Below are 22,561 nucleotides of genomic sequence, written 5' to 3' on the forward strand. Positions count from 1 at the left end.
TAAAATGTTCTGCTCAGCTCATATCTTAGTCACCATAACCAAAATGACATGTGGTTTTTAAAGAAAAAGTTGTTTATCCTATCCATGATGTTAGAAAAGGGAAAAATGGACCATATTTTGTTATAAAATATCCACGCTCCTACATAACACATAAGCCTTGAAAACCAAGTGTCAGACTGGCTCTGATCATCACTGCTTGTTAATACAGAACAATGAAATTCCTGATGTTATTAGAGGGTCTCAATCTCATGATGAAAGCGAATGCAACAACACACAGTCGAGTCAAAGCTATCTATACTATACTAAACTTAACTTAACAAAACATCATAATTACCAGCCGCAACAGCAACGCTGGTTTTCACCTTGTAAGTCTGTGTGTATCATAATGGCAAAATGTGCTCCTAGAGACACCTACTGTAACAGGAAGTACAGGAGAGGAGGTTCTGAGTACTTTGTCTGTCTGGACAGATTTTGCCTCCGCAATAGCGTCACAAGCGTGCAAGATGCAGTCACGAAACTTTAAAGGTGTGTAGCTGAGATAAAAAAAAAGGCAAGGGGGTTAGAAAGTAGTGACGCCCCCCCCCCCCACACACACACACACACACACACACACAGACACACAAAAACACTTTACGCCCCTGGCCACATAGTGTGATCCCATCACAAGATGGTCTCTCCTTACTATAGATTCCACACAATATCTCTCACACAATCTCGAGAGAGTTTAATAACGGACTATTTGTGGGCTTTACTGTATATCAGGCTATACTGTGTACACCTTCATACAGCAGGTGGTCATATGATTCACTCTCTTTGTATCATTAAAGGTGTTGAGGAAATAAAGATAAATAAAGTAACGGTTGCTGAGCTTGCCAATAGGCCGAGGGTGAACATGAACGGTGTCGTAAAATGTGACATTATTAAAAAAAAGTGTCACTAGGAAAAATATACAGACATTATGAAGGGGTGCATTTTCAAATGGAAATGCTTTGAAGAAGTCAAACAATAGAGATGAAAATTAAATTAATCGATTAGTCGGACAGACAATCAATCAGAAACTATTGTAACATGTGACAAGGCATTTGAGTCATTTAAAAAAAAAAAAAACATCAAACAAATACTGATATCAGCTTCTAAAATGTGGGGATGTTATTAATATTGCATGATAGCAAACAAAATGCTTTTGGATTTTAAATATTAATAATTTCTCATTAGACAGTGTATTGGATCATTCATGTATATGCCTTGTATGTTTTATAGTTTTTGGTCAAATAAGGTGCCTTTAAATGTAATTTATTTTGGCCCAATTGGTTTTCCAAAAAGCTCTGACGTTCGACCAGAGAGGCTTTACTGGATGTTCAAAAGCGCTTAACTACATCTGTAAATTGTGTTGCTGTGCCGAAGATATATACCGTGAAAACCGCCCAACAAAAAAAACAGCATCAGCCCGGTTTACATGTGTGCAATCTGCAGAAAACGTTGAGACAGCTTATTACTTACAGCCAGCTCCGTGTTCGTCTGAGCGAGTCCTTTTTTCTGCTTTCAAAGTTCCCACGGAAAGCGGAGGACCACCCAGCGGAGCCGAGCACGACGCCGATTAGCTGCGCGGAGCTCATTTGCATTAACGTCAGTAAAGGCTGTAGGTCAATCCTTGCGGGTGCTTTTATTGGATGTGCCGCTGTCAAGCAGCGCTGAAGAATTGGAAGGGCAAACGCCAGAAAAGGCAGAGAAAAGACAAACATCAAATCAGCATTATGTAGCTCAGTCCTGCCTTACCTCCGCTCGATCTCCGCGAACAGTCCTGCCGTCCCCGATTTCACATCCGAAACTTGTGGACACGGAGCGGTCCTGTTTTTTTTTAATTTATTTATTTAAATTTTTTTTTTTTTTTTTTTAAAGATTTTTCTCTGTGTGTCTCTCAAGCGATTGCATTATCCAGAGGCAGTACCTCCACATATTGGGCTACAATATGACAACCTCTACATCCGTTTTTTCCTCCAGAATGAGAGAAAACCGTGGAGCCTGGTGACACTGTAGCCAACTGCGCCCGGGTTTGGACCTCTTATATCAGGCGGATCATCCTCAGCCGGGCAGCGGATGTCTGAATGGAGATTTGCAAGCCATCCAGCAAGATTTCCCCGCTTCCTAAATTGGCGAATTTGGGCTGATAAATGGAGTGTTCTGTCGGACTACATAATGGCATTATGTTTCACGGAGGGTGCTTGACATCGGAGCGACCGGCCAGAATAACACCCCGCAGTGTGAATATTTCAGCCTGTTGATGATGATCCGCTCAGGACTGGAGCAAAGTGTCGTGAGAACCGGTTTATGGCCCGTGTCTTGAGCTGAAGTGGCCAACCAGATTGTTTAAGAGAGAGGACGAGGGGGTGGGGGGGGGGGGAGAAAGGAAAAAAAAAAAAAATAAGCATAATTTTGATGGCTCCGGGGTGGGGGAGGACGACTACACATAAAACCTTGGACTCAAATTATGGATAAAACTATTGCATGAAGCTGGCAGGGGGACTGCGTGGTGTGTTTTTTGAGGCCCAGGCTACTTGATGAACAGTGAAGTTGAGGAGAAATGAGAAAACGGTGATGTGGTACGAAGAAGGAGAGAATAGGAGCCAGAGAGAGGGATACAAATCGCCCAGGGGGATCTGAGCAGCTCAGCTGAAGAATACTGGAATCCAAGTTTTCAAGGATAAGATAGCTGCTTTGATCAAGGACCTCCAATTAACTTCCATGTGAAAGAGTGAGGGAGGAAATCAGCTTCCTGGTCAGGGGGTGGGGGATAGAGAGATATATTATTCATGCCTTGTGTTAGAGCCATTGGAGAACCGGCTTTGCTGTGGCCTAGATGATACCTATATATGTATTTATACATATATATGTATTAAAATAGTAAACCTTAAGAAGAAGAGTGGACCTAACAAACAAAAAGAAAAGGCGAATGACACTCGGGTAGCCTCAAAGTAAAGCACTTGCGTAAAAAGCAAAAGGCTGAAGTGGGTTGAAGCATGGGCTGTGCTTCAAGTATTCATATCTCTGATAGGGTGGTCTACCACAGTGGAAAAGAGTCCGAGGATTCCCACTCACCCCAGCAGACTAATACCACTCAGCATCAAGGAAATCCTGCCTCGGGACTACCCCTAAAACCCCCGAGCTGCAAGGTGAGGGAACCTACATTCATTACATTTACAGTGACACAGGAACAAAATGTGTGTGTGTGTGTGTGTGTGTGTGTGTGTGTGTGTGTGTGTGTGTGTCTCGGTCTTTTCCATAATAGAAAAGAAATATATAAATCACATGATAATGACGTTTAGGACACCAAACAACCAGGTTTCTAAAACTTCTATCGTTTCTTAATGACAATAAATGACCAAAAAAAGGGGGAAAACAATAAAGCCGCTATAAATTTGACTATTGAGTACAACAGGCACAACCTACCTGCATTACTTTTTTTTTTAAACTCACTTGAAGCCATTTTCATTTTTCACATAACGCTTTTGCTGCTTTTTTAATTTCGAGGAACTAGGCCACGATACACACTCAGTTAAAGGTTGTGGGGTCACAGGCCTCCACACTCCCCTGAGGTCTTGTTCTCTTTGTAGTTTTTATGCAAGAGTCACAATAAAGCAAACATTTGTAGCGGTCTTCAGCCGCTTCTTCAGATGTACGCGATCTGCATGATCTTACAGCCGGATGCACTTTATACAACCAGAATCTGACCTCTATAGCCAAACACTGTTCAGCTTCGGCCTCGGCTTCACCGTGCTACCAGCTCTTCAAGAGGATGTCCTGTCACATCGACGAGGCCTAAAGTTTGTGTTTCAAGCATAAAATGAGACAAGTAGTTTGAAAGTGTAAGGTGGACAGGGATATCTGAATGGAAAGTAGGAGCAGGTATTGAAAAGGATTGAGTGACATAACAGCAAAAAGTTTGCCATCAGTGCATTACATCACTGCAAAGAATAACAGTGCCATTTGTGTATTGGACCACAAATAATTACACTAACGGAGGAGAACCAAATGTGCTGATCCTGCTTTGATGCAGGGACCAAATGGGTGCTTCTAATCAAGGTGATGGTGGTTATTGTGATTATTTGTGTATTGCGTAAGAGGTCACACGAGCATAACCTATCACTATTATTCAGACTAACAGGCCGATGTGGGTTTGGAGGTGAGAAAGATGGAATTTGTTGCAGCAGACTAAGACGTCAAGATCCTGGTTTTCAAAAGGCCCATTTGTAGAAAAGTGAGTAATCAAGCAATATTGAGTTGAGAACAGTTATTCCATCTCTAAATGAAGAATAATTATGTGGAGGCCTCGAGCAGTGGCACACAGGAAGCTCGTACCGTAATGTTTGCATGTTCATCTGCAGACGTCTGCAAACATAAAACGTCCGTCGAGGGGAAAAAAAAAGAGGGAAAAAGTGTGATCTTGTGAATTGAGTAGTGCATAACTGCGTCGGTTGTTGTCATGTGTGCGTTTGTCTGACGGACCGCAGGCTATTTGAAGGCCTCTGTCAAGCTGAATTTTGTGGCCAAATGTCACTGCAGGATGCAGTGAGAAGTGAGTGTGACAGATGCCCCCATGTCAAGACGCCCACTGTGCCTTTGATTGAATTAGTCCCCTGATTGAGTTAGACTAATGGTATACAAATCTCCATCGGCTGGAAATGGTTAATCCCTGTTCTGTGAGGTGTCATCTTTAACGTCCTCGCCCCCCAGCGAGGGGCCGGCTTTATCGTTACCATAACGTATAGAAAAGTAAGTTATGGTTGCTTTCATCAAAAAAATCAGCTTGCCGTGATTTGCCCAAGGCTCAGTGAAACATGCCGCTGCTGCTCGTCATAGCTCTTTTGATTTCTTCTCCCTATAAGAGATCAATAATGGCCATTGATTGCTCTGGAATTGTGTGTGTTCATGCACCACCTAGATTTAATAAAACCTTTTGCAACACATTTGCCATGTAAAACACTAATTTCTTGCATATAGTCCGGAACACAATGGTGATTGGAGACTTCGAGAGATGTCACTGTTGTATTTGTAACAGTGGAGCCTCACCAGATCCCGACTTGAAGCGATTAGCTGATTAATCGATTAGTTGATTGACAGAAACTGTTTTGATTAGATTTTAAAGTCATTCATAAAGTCAACATTCTCTGGTTCAAGCTTCTCAGATGAGAGAGCGTTTGCTGCTTTTCTTTGTCGTGACTGTAAACAGAATATCTTTGGGTTTTGGACTGTCTGTCGGATGAAACGCGCAGTTGTGGGAAGTCACATTTTGCATAAGGAAAATATAATTTTTCATTATTTTCAGATCAAACAGGAGGATGGGCAGGCTAGTTAGTAATGAAAATAATCATTAGTGTTGGCCTTAGTAGAAACTATATTAGATCAACATCATCTCAAATAGTTGGTGTGTGTATAATTACGTGTTTGTGTTGTTCTCTGTGTGCATGTTTGTGCCCTGGCTTGTGTCACTGTGATTCTGAAGAGAGTGCACACGTTGGTCCCCTAAAGGATGATGATCATCATCCACATCTACACACACAGCTGGCAGTTAGCTACAGTAAAGTGCACAAGTTAAGCGTATTACAAAACTGAATAAAGCAAATGTTTGCTTATATATTTTTTGTAAGAGAGAGAGAGAGAGAGAGAGAGAGAGAGAGAGAGAGAGAGAGAGAGAGAGAGAGAGAGAGAGAGAGAGCGCATGTGCAGGCGTCTACAGTGTGAGAAAGATTCAACAGAAGTTTGGGAGTGTGATGTGAGTCTTTGTCAAGGGTACGTTACCATCTGGGCTGCTCTGGTGATGATAAGGCTCAAGTACAAGGTCCTGTGATAGTGGGCTTTTTTTTTTTTTGTATGTGTGTATGGCTAAACGGACATAGAAAAACTTCAGCCAAACAGAAAACCATTTATCTGGCCTTGACTTTTCCCATCTGATTGCCCCCACTCAAGGAAATCAAGTAGCCCCCCCCCCCCCCCCCCCCCCACGAACAGCAAATGTAGAATCAGTTTTACCGTTACCTCTTACTATAAATGGAAAAAGGGCAATAAAAGGTGCTAAGCTTATAAGTATCTGGAGAGTAATACCATCTCGCTCGCTGCCTGATTCCAGCCTCTGCGTGCATTAACATAAGTGGTGGAATCACTCAGCCGTACCTCAGACTTCCTCCATTAAACCCTCCCATCCCCAGAAGTGACAACGCACACAAGGCTGCTTTTCTAAACCAAAGCGTCGGATGGGGAAACACTTAGCTGTTGCTAGGATTTGCAGCACAGAACTTTGAAAAAAAAGAAAAAAAAAAGAAAGAAAGTTTTTGAAGCGAACACCTCATATAATATGTCTTACTTTTGAAGAGTGTGTAGTGAAGATATGATACACCGCTGACCTGGACGGCCTCTCTCCATTTGTCAGTTTTCTCTCCCACTGTTTTTGTGTGTGCTCTCGGGTCAGTGTGTGTGTTTAGTCTAAGTTGAGAGTCATTGGGTAATTTATTCCAGAGGAGGGCAAAGGCTCAGCATGGTGATGAATTAATCCACTGTGCTTTTTCTGCTGGCTGAGAGGAGGGAGACTGATATTGGCTCTTTTTCGTCCTCTCTCTATTTCACTTTCTTTCATTTGGCTATCAAACTTTCTAGAGCTCTTCCCCCCCCGTCTGTTGCTCCTGCTCTATGAAACCTTTTGCTCTTAGATATTACCCTCTAGTTGTCCAAAGTTAATACATCTATCTCCAGCTAACTGACAGCTGTTTTTCATCGTCACAATCACATATATGATTTAATGCACAATAGGAGCAGTCTCTCTGTGCGCTCATAGAAATGCTAACGTTCAGTTGACTTCAATGGCCCCGCTGTTGTCTTTGTCTGCACAGCTGCTGATTGGATCAAGTGATGGATTATGCTTATCTATGTCTATCAAAGATGTCATGTGTATATGTACAATGGTCTTTTATAGCTCAGAGCATGGCACAAACCCCTGGCACACTGCCATAGTTAGCAGTTTGATTCCCACTGGGGCAACGTTTTGGTGCCTTAAGGCCCTTTTAGAAAAAAACATCCACCTAAACGGTACATTTTTGCTTGTATGCTTATCTTTCTTGCTGAGAGTTAGATGAGAAGATCAATGCCACTCTCATGTCTGTACACTAAATGTGTCGCTGGAGTAGCAGCCAGTTAGCTTAGCTTAGCATAAAGACTGGAAACGGGGGGAATCAGCTAGCCTGTCTCTGTCCACAGGTAACAAAATCCAGCAACCAGCACCTCAGCTCATTAAATAACACATTTCTCCTTGTTGTTCTACGAAGTGATATTTGCCCGACTATTTCTTGGCCGGGACAAGGTGTTACCAGCCAAAATGTAGTCCCTGCAAAAATAGTGAAAAATACAGTACAAAAATGTCAATTCACCATTTCTGTACTATATTTTTCGTACGGATTAAGCCAACAAGACATACCATGTTATTTGTTGAGCTTTTAGAGGCACTGATAGGCAGATTTTTGTTCCCCTTTGGACTGAGTCAGGCTTGCTGTTTCCCCTTCTTTCCAGTCTTATGCGAAGCTAAGCTAACAGGCTCTTGGTTGTAGATTCATATGCAATGGACAGACATGACAGTGGTATCTATCTTCTAATTGACTCTTAACAAGACGGGGAATACGCATGTTTCCTAAAACTTTAAACTGTTCTTTTTTGACGACAGAGCGATGGCAGTCCAAAAAGAATCTAATGTATGATTTTAGGATTTTTCTTTTTCTGTGCTAATTCTAGGGTTTATCCCACTTGTAAATTCACAGAAATCAAAGGAAACATCACAAAAATCATGAATACAGCCTTTAAATATGACTTTTGCCGTTCATTATGTTTTATTTAAACAAATTATCAGCTGCAGTGTGACCCTGTGTTTTCCTTCCTGTCTGGAGTGTCTGCAGAGGCAGCAAAGGGGGTTTTATTTTTGTTGCCATGTCATTTATCTCGACTGGGCCATGAGCAGAAGGAGTTGAGAGTTAGCGGGTTGGGGGCCCATGGAGCACCCCCAGTCCACTGATTAATGTATTGGCAGCTCTAGAGCTTATCACCCCACAAGATGTTTGCATGCAGCAGGAGATGTCCAAGAGTTCAGGGTGAAACATGGCGTTAGTGCAGTATTTGTTGATTTAATTTCCTAGAACCCATCTACTCTTGAGCATTAAGCAGCTCCAGCACTTGATGTAATGACACCAAAGTCTCCCACTGCTGACAGCCTGAACGTTGATCCTCTGTAGAAATCAAATTAGGATGATATTCTAAATCCCTTTGTCACCTTATAGTGGGTCTCTTCTTCTCAGCCTGCTCTCTTGTGAGTTGTCAGTTGGGTGCATGTACTTTTGAAACAGAACCTCCCATTGTTTTTGTAATAGTCTTAACAAATAAGGCCACATTCAAAGCTGCTCCCCCTCCAGGTTAAGAATTCAGTATCATAAGGTCAGCATGTGATAGTTTCATGAGATTATGGAAATGGTATTCTTCCAAAGCAAGGCACTACAAGTGTTTACTTTGTAGCAGCGCTCTCTGTTCTCTTTCAGAAGCTCACAGGAATGTAGATGTGAGTGGGTCCAGGTCCACTGATGGCTTTTTCAGCTCCTCCTGGACTGTGTCTCCCCTAATTATTTGGGCTTTGTAACTGTGAGGATCTGCTGGGGAGGGGGGGGGTCACAGGGTCATGCTACCAATGTGTATTTGAAATGTGTCAGTTGAGAGTTGGATGAAGGGATTTAAGAGTTCTTATAACTTTTTCATGTAATACAGCGTCAATCATGAACAAATTGCGGCAGAAAACAAATGATTATCTTGAAGTAAAGACCATCTGAGTCCAAAACGATCAGTGCAACGTACCAGAATTTGAAAATTTCCCAGCATATTGCATGCTACATTTTTACATTCTCCCGAAGTAGACTAAATATTCATATTAGTAGGCGATGAAATTAATTGTTTTACACCTACCAGCACCTCTAAAGCTCACTAATTAAGTTTTTGTGTGATATGTGCCAGACTATTTCTTTTCCGAGCGCAGCACTGGAGTGATGATGTTTTGATTAGGCTGATTTTGTGAGCTGTGTACAAAGCCTGGCTATTTGTTCCAGTCTTTATGCTAAGCTAGGCTAACCGGCTGCGGGCTGTAGCTTTATATTTACCGTACAGATACAAGAATGGTATTGATCTTCGCATCTAACGCTTAGCAAGAAAGCAAACAAGAGCATTTCCTAAAATGTCAAACTATTCCTTAATGTCACAGCAGTCCAAAAATAATCCGATCATTTCTATACGTCCACGAGAGACGTTGACTTTCGGTCCTCCATTAGCTTCTCTTCTCTTTATGTTTGGCAGTCTGTAAAAAAAAAAAAGAAAGTTTTTTCTTCATGTGAATGTACCCTTCAGATACCACAGAGATGTCATGTGCATACCCTCTATACCAAGATCTCTCGAGGTCTTAATCCCACTAAAGTGTGGTTTTGAAAAGTACTCCATGTACAGAACACACCATCATTGTTCCACCAAAGTTCATCCGAGGGTCATCTCTCTTGCATCGTGTCACAGTGTCAGTGTCCATAGGCAAGTTTTTAATCTCCCCTGGAGGAGAGCCTTATGTGCTGATTGCGGACCGCTGCAACCGTGCACAACACACCGTGTTAACAATGCTAACAGGCATGTTAACAGCATCTGGTTACTGGAGTACTTTGACCATTTTCACGCTCCGTCACACCTCTGTCCTTGCAGCCAGAATAAACTAAAGAAAGGTTGTGTACACTATGGCATGTTGAGTCTTCCTGGGGCAAGATTTACAAAGCACCACAAATTGGTAGATTTTGTAATAAATTAATAAACCTGATGGGTATTTCACTGTAAAATTTGGCAGTTGATCTGAAACTATTCTCGAATCAGAATGCTCCAGAGGCTTTGACTTAATTTTCACTAAAGAAACGCTGAGCAGACGGGAGCCTTGCTGGATTTAAGTGGACAGCCTGCAGCGTATTTGCTGTAGTAAACACGCAAGACACTCATTCACCTGCCGCATTATGCCAGCAGAGCTGGTCTCCTTTTTTGTTTTAATGGACGCAGCTATGACGTAAAATTCTCTGGAGTGTGTCCTGCCTTTTACTCTGAAGATGTACTGTACCCCTCAGTTGATATATCCTGTACAGTTTTTTTTACGGGGCAGAGCACAGATGCTGAGCATTGTTCTGGTAGTGTGAGGTGTGTGGTTGCAAGGACACCTTATGGGGTCATTACAATAATTTAGTCCAAAGCTCAATTTAGGTTTTAACAATATAGTTATTGATAATATATCAGTTTCGCTTTCTTGGTCACGTTTTGACTTTTGCTCCTGCAAAGATCAGGAAAATATCAATAGGACACTTAACTGTACCAGAATTGTAATATCCCAAACCATTTGGCCGTGACATGCAAATACATTTTGCAACTAAAACGCAGACAGAGGAAGTGAGCCTGTCTGCATCGCTAGATCATTGTATCCAATATAATCTGGTCAGTTAAAGAAAGTCCAGCCTTTTATTTTGGAAACTCATTGCCACTTCTACAGCGTTCTATTGTACAAAGATTCATGACAGTTGGTGAAAAGAGTATTAGACTTCTCTTTCTCTTTTCGAGCCAGTTGCAGTTGTTCCCAAACATATCTGGCCATTGCGTGGTGTGTGGTATGTGAAGTAGCAGATCTATAATCTAGATGGTATTTTGAAAGGAGGCCAGTAAATGTTTCAATGGAAACTATGAGAGTGCATGCACCATTTAAAAATAATTGACGTGCCCAAAAGAAACAATGTAAGACAATTGAACACACTTGAGTTCGTGTTAGTGAATCAAGAGTTTAAACATTCCTGCACGTCTGTCAAAAGCACTTGCGTCATTTATTGTACCTGAACCTGCGTGATTGCATTCCTCACAGGTTGTCGGTTAACTGTGTGCAGTGTAACCAGAATAACCTGTAACTTTAGGAAATGTTAGTCTGTATTATAGATGTACAAATGATGTATTTATTTTTTTGGTTTGCTGATTTCCTCCTTCACATTATTCCTGCTAATGTCTGCATACAGTTAGAATAGTTGAAAATATACGGTCCCCCTTTTCCTACCTTTAGCAGAGGCATTTGTGGCAAATCATTTCTGCACAAAAGCAGATTCCACAAAATGTCTCTGTGTGCCAAATAATCCATAACCGTGAAGCTTTTAATTTGTCTTTGTTTTTATTATCGCCATATTGAGTGTTTTCATATCAATGCTACATCACATCACTCTCTACTACTGTCAGTCACAAGACAATTAGAAACCTTTGCCAGAAAATAATCCCTTGCAAATATGTCTCCTCACATCAGCTGTCTTTTTGCATTTGTGTCGTCTTATTCAGTGTTTAATTAAATGTTAGGTTTGAGATCATACACTTTTAAAATGTAAAAACAAATACTGGGTAATGTGAGATACTGCAGGTGTAAGTGACATGACATAAAACCAAGAAGCTTTGCTGTTGAATTGTCAGTATAGCCATAAACCTATAAAAAAGATGGAATTACAATTGTTGTATATTTTGCAATGCTTAGTTTAAATCAGTATTAAGTCAATGTGATTTTACTGTATTTAATAGAAATAAAGTTGAACTTTTAAAAAAGATTTTTGGAATTGAAATAACACTGAATTTACAGTATAGAAAGTATTTTACATTGAAAACCATCTCTCTGAATCCATGTGGCTTAAATTGCCATTTTAAATTTTCAGAATAATTCATTTCAAGTTGTGTAAATACATGAACTTGATTATTTTTAGGGTTTGCAAATTCAGATCATTTTGATTCACTTAAACACAATTGCAAAGAGGGAAGTTCAGTAGTGTCTAGATGTCATCGAGGATTCAGTACGGATTTGATTTCACAATTTGACCTCCAGTTGTCTTTGAAATTCAAACTCTTTGTTCGCTTGAGGTTCTTTTAACATCATATTCTTATAGGACTGGAGTCTGTGCAGTAGCAAAGAGAGAGGAAGATGATTTAATATAGTTTAATGGCAAATATTAGATTTATTCCGACAAGAAAAGGGCTGTCAGCCTGGTGTAACCATTTTAGTTTTTTCACTACTAGGGTTTTTTGTTTACTACTGGAAGCTTTTATTTTCTAGCCATAATTATTTCATTTTAATATTGCAGCAGTATATTTTGCAAAAAAATCTGGGCTGTATGTGCTTACAACCTTCCACGAGTGTCTGTGTTGGCATGCAGTCATTAAATCCTCATTCAGTGTTTGTGTCCGTGTGTGAGTCCCTGTGTGTGTGTGTGTGTGTGTGTGTGTGTGTGTGTGTGTGTGTGTGTGTGTGTGTGTGTGTGTGTGTGTGTGTGTGTGTGTGTGTGTGTGTGTGTGTGTGTGTGTGTTTAAATCAAGTGAGGTTTGTGTGCCAAGCCCGGCGCTCCAGCCCGTGTCACTCACTGATCCCTCATGCAACGCTGACATCAGTGCTCCTGTTTTAGCAGGTGAAGAGGAGGGGGAGTCCGGTGATTATCTAATGCTCTCTCAGCCGTCTGAAGAGCTCCGGAGAATCGCTTCTGATATTTTAAATAAACATCTAAGCTGTTGTGGAGAGGTGGAGTCACGCAGAGTTGCAGATAGAGCAGGGGTAGTATGGCCGTCATGGGCGTATTGCTAATTCTAATCTTCTCTTTAGGCCACAGGACTGTCGAGGTAATTAAACTTGTACAGTTGGGTATGGCAACAAAGTTACTGTAATGCTAATGATCTCTTATTCAGGCCCTGGTCTTCTTTTTAGTTTGTCAATTGTCTTGTTGTCATGCATTTGGCTGGACTGAGAAGGAGTGGCTGACTGCAATGGAAAGGTTCCCGGTAAGATTACAGTACACTTTAGTGTCACTGGACCAGGCAGTATCCCACTTAGCCCTACCAAGCTCCCTCAGCTAGTCCTTTTGCTTTATTGGCCTTTGACCTTACCTGGAACAAGAGAGGAAGGACAATCGGACTACACGCCGCCTGATCAACAGCTGCCAGTGGTTCACAGTGCAGTAGAAAAAGTTTTAGCATTCATACACGGTTAAAGAAAAATATAAATACATGATCATAAGTATTCTTTTTGGTGTGTTTATGTACATTAAAGTCGGTGTCAATTTTGATGGTTAAGAGGGAAATTGAAACAGTCCAGTACACGGGTCAACAGTGAGGAGGCTGCTGTGGGCCGAGAACGAGGAGGAGGTTTTAGTAAGGGGCTGCCCCAGAGCCCTGGATGGCTTAGGATTGTACAGGTCTTATGGGGATTTCAGGGTAATCTGGATAAGGACATAAATACCTTGAAGGTGAACATTGGAGAAAGTGCTCAGCTTCTCGCGGATCTTTAGTTAATTTACTCACACTGCTTGTACATACAGAATATATCACTTTTTAAAATGTCTTTAACATTAACAACGGACTTTACAGAAGTAACAGTGTTGACGTTGGGTCAAAGACGTCGATGTGTTGTGTTGCAGAGCTACCTACTGAAATGAGCATGCTAACCAACTAGCCCCGGCCCGTCCTGTCTTGTAATACCACTTGTTTCTTGAGAGGCGATAGTGAATCTCTGTAGCGTTCAGTCTGCCCTCAGTCCAGAGAACGAAGTAGAGCTGCTCCGAAGGCTGGTCGATGATACGTTCATGGTCCGTGTACGTTTTGATAGTTCGTTTGTTGGATTAAATCGAGCAGCCGCACACCCTTCTCCCGGCGAAGCAGTCCCCATATCGGCAGGAAGGATCAAATGAAAACACGAGTCACTCCCTCGTTTCTATCACCCCAGACCCGACCGACCCAATGAACAAACTATCAAAGCGCACGTGGACCGTACAGCCCTTTGTTAGCGGCACAAACACACATATGGCTAACCTAAACTATAGGCCAATGCCACTTGTGAAGATTATAGAATAGCAGTGTTATTTTGACCAGATCTCGCAGTTTCAGCAGTTTGGTTGAATTTGGCACATTCTTGCCCTGTTGTTAGTTGTAATTGGCTTTCTTTTAATAACGGATGACTGTACATTTAGATTGTATGGACCCAGTGGTAGTGAAATGCTGCCTCCTGTTTCTTTGGAGCATGTGTTTAGGGATAACACAGTGCACCTTTTAAAGGGGCACTCTATCGATTGTTTTTAACTTGGTTTGGAGACTTTGAATTTAATTGAATAATAGTTAAATAGCAGAAATCCTGTGTTATAAGTTGGAGGTGTGCGAGTTGAAAGAAGTAGCATTTAGGAGGCAGAGAAGGGTCTAATGAAAGATGCTATTGCATCATGGGAAATGTAGGATGCCGTGGTTTTGGAGCTCTACCCATACTAGTCCCCTAACTTTGTACTACTACTACTACTACTACTACTATAATACTACTGTATAGTTTCTGGAGGCCACCTTTCTTCCCCATACCGGCTCGGGAGATCTCAGATTTAGGATTCAAAAGTTGGATTTTGCTTATATTCCTTAAAATCACATAATAAAAGCGGTCAGGGTCATAGATTGGACACAACGTTCATACAAGTTATTTGAAAAGATGAAAAGTGAGACCAATTTTGATAAACACAGCCATGTGAGATTCATGCAAGTCGAGTACATCCCATTAAAATCGGATCTGTCTTTTGAATTGAAACCACAGAAATCCCAGCCTCAGTTTCACCGCCATAGTTTGGCAGTTGGCTTACTTGCAGCGATGTAGCGAACGGTATTCTCTCCAAGTTTAATGAGTGCGTCTCTCCCCTGCTCCTGCTCGTCTTCACATGTCCCTGTGGGCCAGTGTGTGAGGGCTCTGAGCGCAGTCTCTTACCCTCGTCACTTGGCCTGTCGGCAGGAGCTGCTCCACTGCCAGGCCTCAGTTACTCTCCTTGGCACAGTGACGCACGGATCACATACATACTCGCGCCACGGTGGACGCAAGGCATGCACGCGTCAGGAGCTGAGGGAATCAATGTACTCTGATGTCACAAACATGCATAATGTAAATGCACATTCTATTTCAGGGAAAAACATGAGCACAGATTTTCTCTGTAGGAGCAGAATAAAACGTTAAATATCCATTTCTCATTATTCTCTGTTGTTCAACAGAGAATAAACAGAGAAAAAAGAGAAAAAACAGAGATTGCAGAACTGCAGCAGTTCACATGTGATGGACTTTTGTGTGATATTTGAGGCGATGTTTGCAAGGTGTGGAACACCAGTGAGAAACCGGGACAGGTCACCAAGGATGAAGTAACCTATCCATTTTCTGCAAACTCTGTATTTTTAAACCACAGACGTCATTCAAGGGCGTTTGGGACTGAATTCCAGGACAAGTTCAGTCTCCTGTGAGTTACTCGGTGTCTTCCCTGTGTGTGTGTGTGTGTGTGTGTGTGTGTGTGTGTGTGTGTGTGTGTGTGTGTGTGTGTGTGTGTGTGTGTGTGTGTGTGTGCGCATTCCCGTATGCTTGAATTTCCGCACTATCTGGTGAGGTAGGAGGGATGTCACTGCAGACAGAATAAAGGTCAGGGCGTACTCTGGAAGCACTGCACGAAAAACAATGTGTGTGTGTGTGTGTGTGTGTGTGTGTGTGTGTGAGAGAGAGAGAGAGTGCACTTTTGACTGATTAGAGATTGCTGTATTTGGGACAGCTCGCAGAAGAAGTGTATTTCAGTAGCTTATAATACTTCTCTAAGGTTACTTCTGCTTGCTGTGTTGCCCCCTGTAACGTGTATTCTTTTTCTATGGGTGTATTCTATCTAGTGGCAGCAGCTTGTATAGCCAGCATATAGCCTGTTACTCAAATCATTACCTAACCGATACTTAACATACCAGAGCTTAAGTCAGCAGCTGCTGGCATCTTTAGGTAACACTGCACACCTGGAACAAAATTCACCATCACTGTCCGCTGTGCAATATTCGTTTGGAAAGATCCTGGAAATCATAACGCAGCCAGAATGGTTCTCTTGTGCGCCTTAGGTCCATCAATGTCAGGACTGGGGACATAAAGCTACAGTTTTCAACATTGCAGGCGATATATAGTCACCTGATAAATTGTATGTTTGGGTTTACATGGCGGAACAGGTTGTCAATCGTGTGATATGATATGAAGCTGCAGGGCGGGAAAAAACTGCAGATTGTTTGTCCTTGGAGGAGGTATCCTTGTCGACTACCATAGGTATAAAAAAAACAAAAAAAACAGTAGCATTTAGTGTTATTTTGCTGTTCTTACTATCTACATAGTGGACTCCCTTTTGGGGCAATTCTTGATGATATTATGTATTATTGCACATGTTTCTACCTGCTCTTTGTTGTGATGCCCAGTAGGATACTTTTCCTGGTGAAAGATTTTCTTTTTTAGTTAATTTTCCCCACATTATTAATGTGATCTGACTGTCTTTTTAATTATAAATTATAAAGCACTTTGCAAATTCTATATTTTTTAATAAAAAAAATTAAATGCAGCCCAAAGCAGGGCTGAAAGTATTAAGTGATTACTTTATTAGTTGATTGACTGGAAATAGGTCAACAGTTTTGACAGTCGATTGATTTTTTAAGTGGTATTTTCAAGGAAAATAGATAGGGTTCTCTGTCTCTCAAAATATGAGCATGTTGCTGCTTCACTTTGATTTTTATAATGTAAACAAGTTATATACTTTAGGTATGATGGTATTTTTTTCTCTTTGATATTTTATAGACTAAATTATTAATCAGACAGATGAAGAGTTATTTGTTTTCTTATACATAACATTGTAAGACCGATTACAATCATTAAATGAGCGTAAAAGAAGATAAAATGTAGATGAGTTCATTTAAGATGCATGCTTATTTACTGTAGCCAGTTATCATGTCATGTGCACACAGTTGAACGATATTGTCGTAGAGAGTGAAAGGAAGTACATTGTTCATCTCATGACATTGCATCTGACACACATTGAATAACAAGAAAAAGCATTGGGAGATATTAGATGAATCAAAAAAAGAACATTTAGTTTAATCTAGTTTTCACATTAAGAAATATAAAATATTTCTTTTAGAGCATATTCTTTACAGGATATTGTAGTTTCTGTTCCAGGAGGTCGGTCTTTCCTCTGTAGTGTGATCAGAGAGAGAGAGAGAGAGAGAGAGAGAGAGAGAGAGAGAGAGAGAGAGAGAGAGAGAGAGAGAGAGAGAGAGAGAGAGAGAGAGAGAGAGAGAGAGAGAGAGAGAGAGAGAGAGAGAGAGAGAGAGCAATACAGAGAAAGCAAGGATGTTCTGGGACAAACCGATCCACAGTGGCCTAGTTTCTCTCAGCCATGCCAGTGACTCAACTAAAGTCTTCTGCCTGGCTGACTGTGGGCTTGGTCACCATGGATAAGACATGTGGACTGAGCCAGAATACACACGGTTGCAGTTATTTTTCTAAACGGATGAACTGCAATTACATTAACACGTTAGATCATTTTTTTATTTGGGCGGGAAGGGTGTCCTATTTCTTTTTTTTTTTTTTGCCGCTCTTTGTCTACTTTATTAAAGCAATGCAAAACAATGAGACCAGGTAGAAATTCCTATTACATGTTTTATTTAGCCCTTTTAATGTAATGTGTGCTCTCCCACTGCTGTTCAGTCTTCAGCCAAAGACACAGATGCATGTGCTGCACATCGGGAAACAAAAGAATATGACGAAAGAGATAAAACGTGTTCGCAACAAACTTCAGGCAACAGGGACCGATTGTTCTTTGTGTGTGAGGCGCTGCATGTATGAATGCGTGGTTGTGAGAGTAATGGAGAGCAAAGTGCAGGAAAATAAAGCAAAGACATTGAAGGAAAAGAAGTGCTAACATGGGATGTCGTATTAGTGTCTTCTGCCGCCTGGGCTTCATCACTGACGATGTACACGTTTTGAAGTAATGGTTTCATACATCAATTTGTACTGGGGGATTAAATGCATTCCATTGCTGGCTCTAAATGATAAATTGTTTTGATTACTTTGAAAAGTAAGTAACAAAATTAAATCCCTTCTGAGAGATTACTGAAAAATACCGACACATTGAGCTCTGAATTCTAGCACATAATCATCACTTTGCCACTTAATCATCATTGGCTTCACACCGGGCCGAGAACCAAAGGGGGTTTGGAGATTATGAAATAATGGTGCATCTGATTTGTTTATCCTAAAAAACCAAACACAAACAAAATGTTGTACTGTTGTAAAGTTTGTATTGCAGAGACAGGTGTCACCCGCTGTATATATCCATCTATAAATGTTCTACACCACCATGCTGTGTCCAAAATTGCTCGCTATTCACTATGGTGCACTATCACCAGAATGTCTGGTGAGAATTGTACCCTACAGTATGTACTGAACTAAAATACACCACAATGCACTGATGCATGTACACTAACTGAGAGCTACTCTAACTACCACCATGAAAGGAACGACTTGAATAGTTGCCAAAAGTGTTTTTGCTATATAGTCCTCTACATGAGTACATAGCTGTGCTTGATAGAGGTATATGCTATAACAGCATGTAGTGGGTGAAAGGCACGAAAACCCCTGGACATGTTGCATGTCTATTGCAGGCCTAATAGCAGCTGTATATTTTTCTAAAATATGTTGAGGGAAATTCTTAGGGACAAATGTCTACCTGAACTCAAGGATGAACTGATTAGAATTTGGTGGTCAACGGTCACTGTGAACATAAAAACACCACAAAACATATGCTAATTATGACAATTTCACTCAAATGTCTAATAGGACAAAAGTGTTCACATTATGGTTCTACTTGGACAGCGATAGTGTGTAGTATATATGATTCTTGCAACAAACAGAAAAATATTTTTCATTTTGCTTTCAGAAAGTAGGCTAATCCAAAACACGTGTTCCTAATTTAGAAGTTAGTGCAAACTGATTTTACTGGATTTGGTGAGGTGTTTGCAACGCTGGTCGTTGCTGGTTTGAAACCGCATTGTTATCGATTGTTTCAGCGCAGCTTTATGGGCAGAAAATGTAAGTGGCCACACATGAAAGTGAATTATTCCCTTTGATGTAACTCACACAGCATGGGCAGCTAGCACCACGACCTGAGTGGCTCAGCGTGTGGTGAGGCTGATGTGTCACTCGGTGCCATTTAGCCCATCACTTAGCTCAGTGTGTGTGAGAGTTACTCTGTCTGTCTGTCTGGTACACAGTGTGCGTCCACACCTGTGGCTGGGGCTGCTCCCCTCTAATCAGACCTAATGAAGAACATTGATTCATCTCCATTTGATTCACACTTTTAGACAGGAACACAAACACACGGCAACACGTTGACTTCTTCTAAGGAAGAAATGCTGATCTCGTCTAACGGCGCTGTAGCGTCATCACCTCTGCCTATAATGCTCCACTCAACCACATGTGGAGAAGTTTTAAGGAGGGACAAACTGAAGAAGAAGTGCTATCAGAGAGTGGGAGGTGGAGAGAGAGCTCTTTCAAAGTGAGGGATCTGGAGATTGTTAGTGAACCGCTTTGCGCGTTTTCCTAAGGAGCGGGAGCAGGCATCCCAAGATTCCCTGCATCCTGGTCCCAGCTCTGGGGTGGAGGAAGCTGTTTACTCTTTCTATCTCTCACCGCTGACGTCTGCGCACCGAACAATGTCATCCAATTTCCTGTTTTTCACTTTAGTGGAAAGCCACTCTCCCAGTGTGTATGGTTTGTGTGAGTGTGAGACAGAAAAACTGGCGGGCTGGAGGAGGAGAAGAGGAGGAGGAGGAGGAGGAGGAGGAGATCTATAGGGCCGGATACACTGGGAGCAGGATATAGGTTCAGAGGCAACTCCGCTATGTAAATACATTAGGTGTATTGAATGAGAGTAGCAGGAGACTGCAGACTGTCCTGAATGCTGCTGGAGATGACTGTAGACACCCAGCAGCTCTGATGTGGTCTCATTGGCCTGAGCGAGGAGCAGCGGTGTAATATCACATGACGCCAGACTGTTTGAAGCTGTCAGCCTGGAAACTGTCACCTCACAGGTTGACCTTTTTTGAGGATATTTTCTATTGGATCACTCACAAGCTTTTGATTTTTGAATTCCAGCGTTTAAGATACTTGAACGCTCACTGGGTTTACCAAACAGGCAAAGCGGGAACTTGCCCCAGAGCCCCCAGACCCCTCAGAGGGCCCAGCCCAGGCTCACCGTGTGGAAATTGGCTTGTTGTAATTAGGTTTAGGGATTTAATCGTTCGTCGGCTTGGTATCAGCACAAATCCTGACCTTATTAAACGAATCACGTTTTGGCATTGATGTGACCAATGCGCCTTATATAAAGCACTTATTATTATAATGTTCCTGAAGGTCCGTTTTGTTGCAGGACAGTTGAATTAGACAGCGTTAGTTTTATCTAGGTGTTCCTAATAAACTGAATGTACACAGTGCTCAGATGGTGAGAAAAATGGGGAAAGCTAAAGCTCATTTTTGTCTCGAGGAGGGGGGGGGTTATATAAAGTAAGTTTGACCCTGGAAACTAGAGATTTTACAGATTGCAGTAGGGTTTGGCAATATGAATCAAATAATTGAAATGCATAATGATGTTTTAAACTGGGCGCCACTGTTACAAATGACAGTGAAACAACTTCAATAATTCCATTTCGCTTATTAATTACATATTGCTCTGAATCATTAATTTGCAACAATTTGAAGAACAATAGCACAATGAAAACCCAATGCTCTAAATAATCGCGATACTGTACGACTCCACCGAGAGTCAGTTAACAGTGGTGTTGATTTATCACACAGCTTAACTAGAAAACTGTCAGTCAAGACAAACTACAAGGACCAGAATGCATTGGATTCAACTCTGCTGGAAAAAAAAATCTTGTCTAATTAACAAGTGGCTCATGTGAACAGAGAGAGGGATCCCGGTGTGACTGGTACAACACGGCAGCATATAGCAAGAGGGAGGGACGAGGATTACGTCCGTACTCCTCGCCTGCCTGGCCTACATGCTCACTCACTTCCCCTGCTTTGTTTGCCCCTGGTTGAATGCCAGCATGATGTTTGCGGGATGCAAATGCTTGGCTGAGTGATTCATTGCAGTGTGTGTGTGTGTGTGTGTGTGTGTGTGTGTGTGTGTGTGTGTGTGTGTGTGTGCCTGTGCGTACTGTACAAGAGTGCGTAGCCCGAAGAGGCTGGCAGACTGGTTCAGCAGTGTGTGTGTGTGTGTGTGTGTGTGTGTGTGACAGGCAGGCTATTCTAGTTACACAACCTCAGCTGCAGTTGCATTGGTTGTGTCAGTGTCAGTTACAGAAGGAAGTCTCCCTGCGCGGCAACAGACCGCTGCTGTAGCTGTGCCTCAGCTCGCTGGAGGCTCTGTGGCTTAACTCCATACGTCAAGACCCTGACCTCAAACTAGCTCCCCAACAAACGGCATGGCAGCGGAAACACATCTTCAACATGTGGTATATGTTTTGCCCGGCCACTATCTGGGACATTTACCCAGCAGCAGTCCACTGAAGAGTTTTGTTTCACCTCCACTGGAAAATGAATGAATGAATGAATGGATGGTTTTTATAAAGCGGAGTAACTGAGTTATTTGTTCTGACACAAGTGGTCCGAGTCATTGAAATCACATCTGACAACAGGAAAACTGGGTCTCGCTTGCTCAAACCCTCTCGGAAAAGCATGTGGCATTTCCATAAGTTAGTCCCTATTATATGGCCACACACACACACACACAGACACACGTGCATGCTGTCTCTCAAGTGCACATGAGCCGACCATGTGACCAGTTCCTCGTGTCTGTGAAAGATCAGATGATCACAGAGCATCAGCTTGTAGCCATCCTGATGCCACACTACTTGTTTGCGGACAGCTGCAACAAACGGCCTAGTGTCATGATGACGTCAATTTGGATACAACGGAGGGCTAATCAGCTTCTCTTTTTTTTTTTCTCCCCCCCCCCCCCTTTGTTGTTTCAATGGAGCTTTCAAAACGGCTTACAATTCAGCAAGAAGTGATTTACTGCTGCTCGGCACGCTCTAAAATTCCTCTCTGTATTCCTCCTCACATGTGTAGATTGTTTATGGAGAAGAGGAATTCTAGAGGGATGGCGGTCCGTGAGGGGCTTGGTTGCTATGGTTACTAACCCCTGAGCTGGGTTCCATTTAGCAGGAAGGAAGCTAAATTATTTGCAGGCAGAAAAGAGTGAACTCATGTAGGGAAAAAGTAATGAGTTGAAAACCTTTTTTTTTAATTTTACTACTCTACTGTACATTTGAATCAGAAATCAGGAAATTACATTACATTGCATTTGTTTTTGCTGATTCAGCCAGTGGTGGTATTCAGAAGTTTTCAGATCCTCTCACTTAAAGTTCCCATAAAATCAAAATAGATGTTTTAAGTTGTGTTATCACTTATTGCACTGGTCGTCACCTATACGCCGGCATCTTGCCCAACAATAACAAAAGAAGTTGTTGTCTCTGCTTCACCAGCTGCACTGCTGGCTTCAGATCACGTGTCCATGTACGGCCTCACATTTGCGACGCAAAGTCCCTCCCTAGCTTATAATTTTTACGGAAAAATTATAAGAAACTCCTGCGTTGA

The 22,561-nt window shown here is 41.9% G+C and overlaps 1 protein-coding gene across 1 annotated transcript in view; it reads left to right on the forward strand.

Annotated features, from left to right (window-relative positions):
* The first annotated feature begins 1,642 nt into the window (after window positions 1–1,642).
* Window positions 1,643–22,561, forward strand: part of pde8a (phosphodiesterase 8A) — a 45,669-nt gene continuing 24,750 nt past the window's right edge. The window contains exon 1 of the mRNA XM_068730260.1: window positions 1,643–3,170. Within this exon, the coding sequence (XP_068586361.1) occupies window positions 3,018–3,170 (153 nt within the window). The 5' untranslated portion in view covers window positions 1,643–3,017. The remainder of the gene's footprint in view (window positions 3,171–22,561) is intronic.

Source organism: Cebidichthys violaceus, unplaced genomic scaffold (genome assembly GCF_023349555.1).
Source record: "Cebidichthys violaceus isolate CVI_PGR_0920_01 unplaced genomic scaffold, fCebVio1.0.p SCAF_5, whole genome shotgun sequence".
Taxonomy (NCBI): Eukaryota; Metazoa; Chordata; class Actinopteri; order Perciformes; family Stichaeidae; genus Cebidichthys; species Cebidichthys violaceus.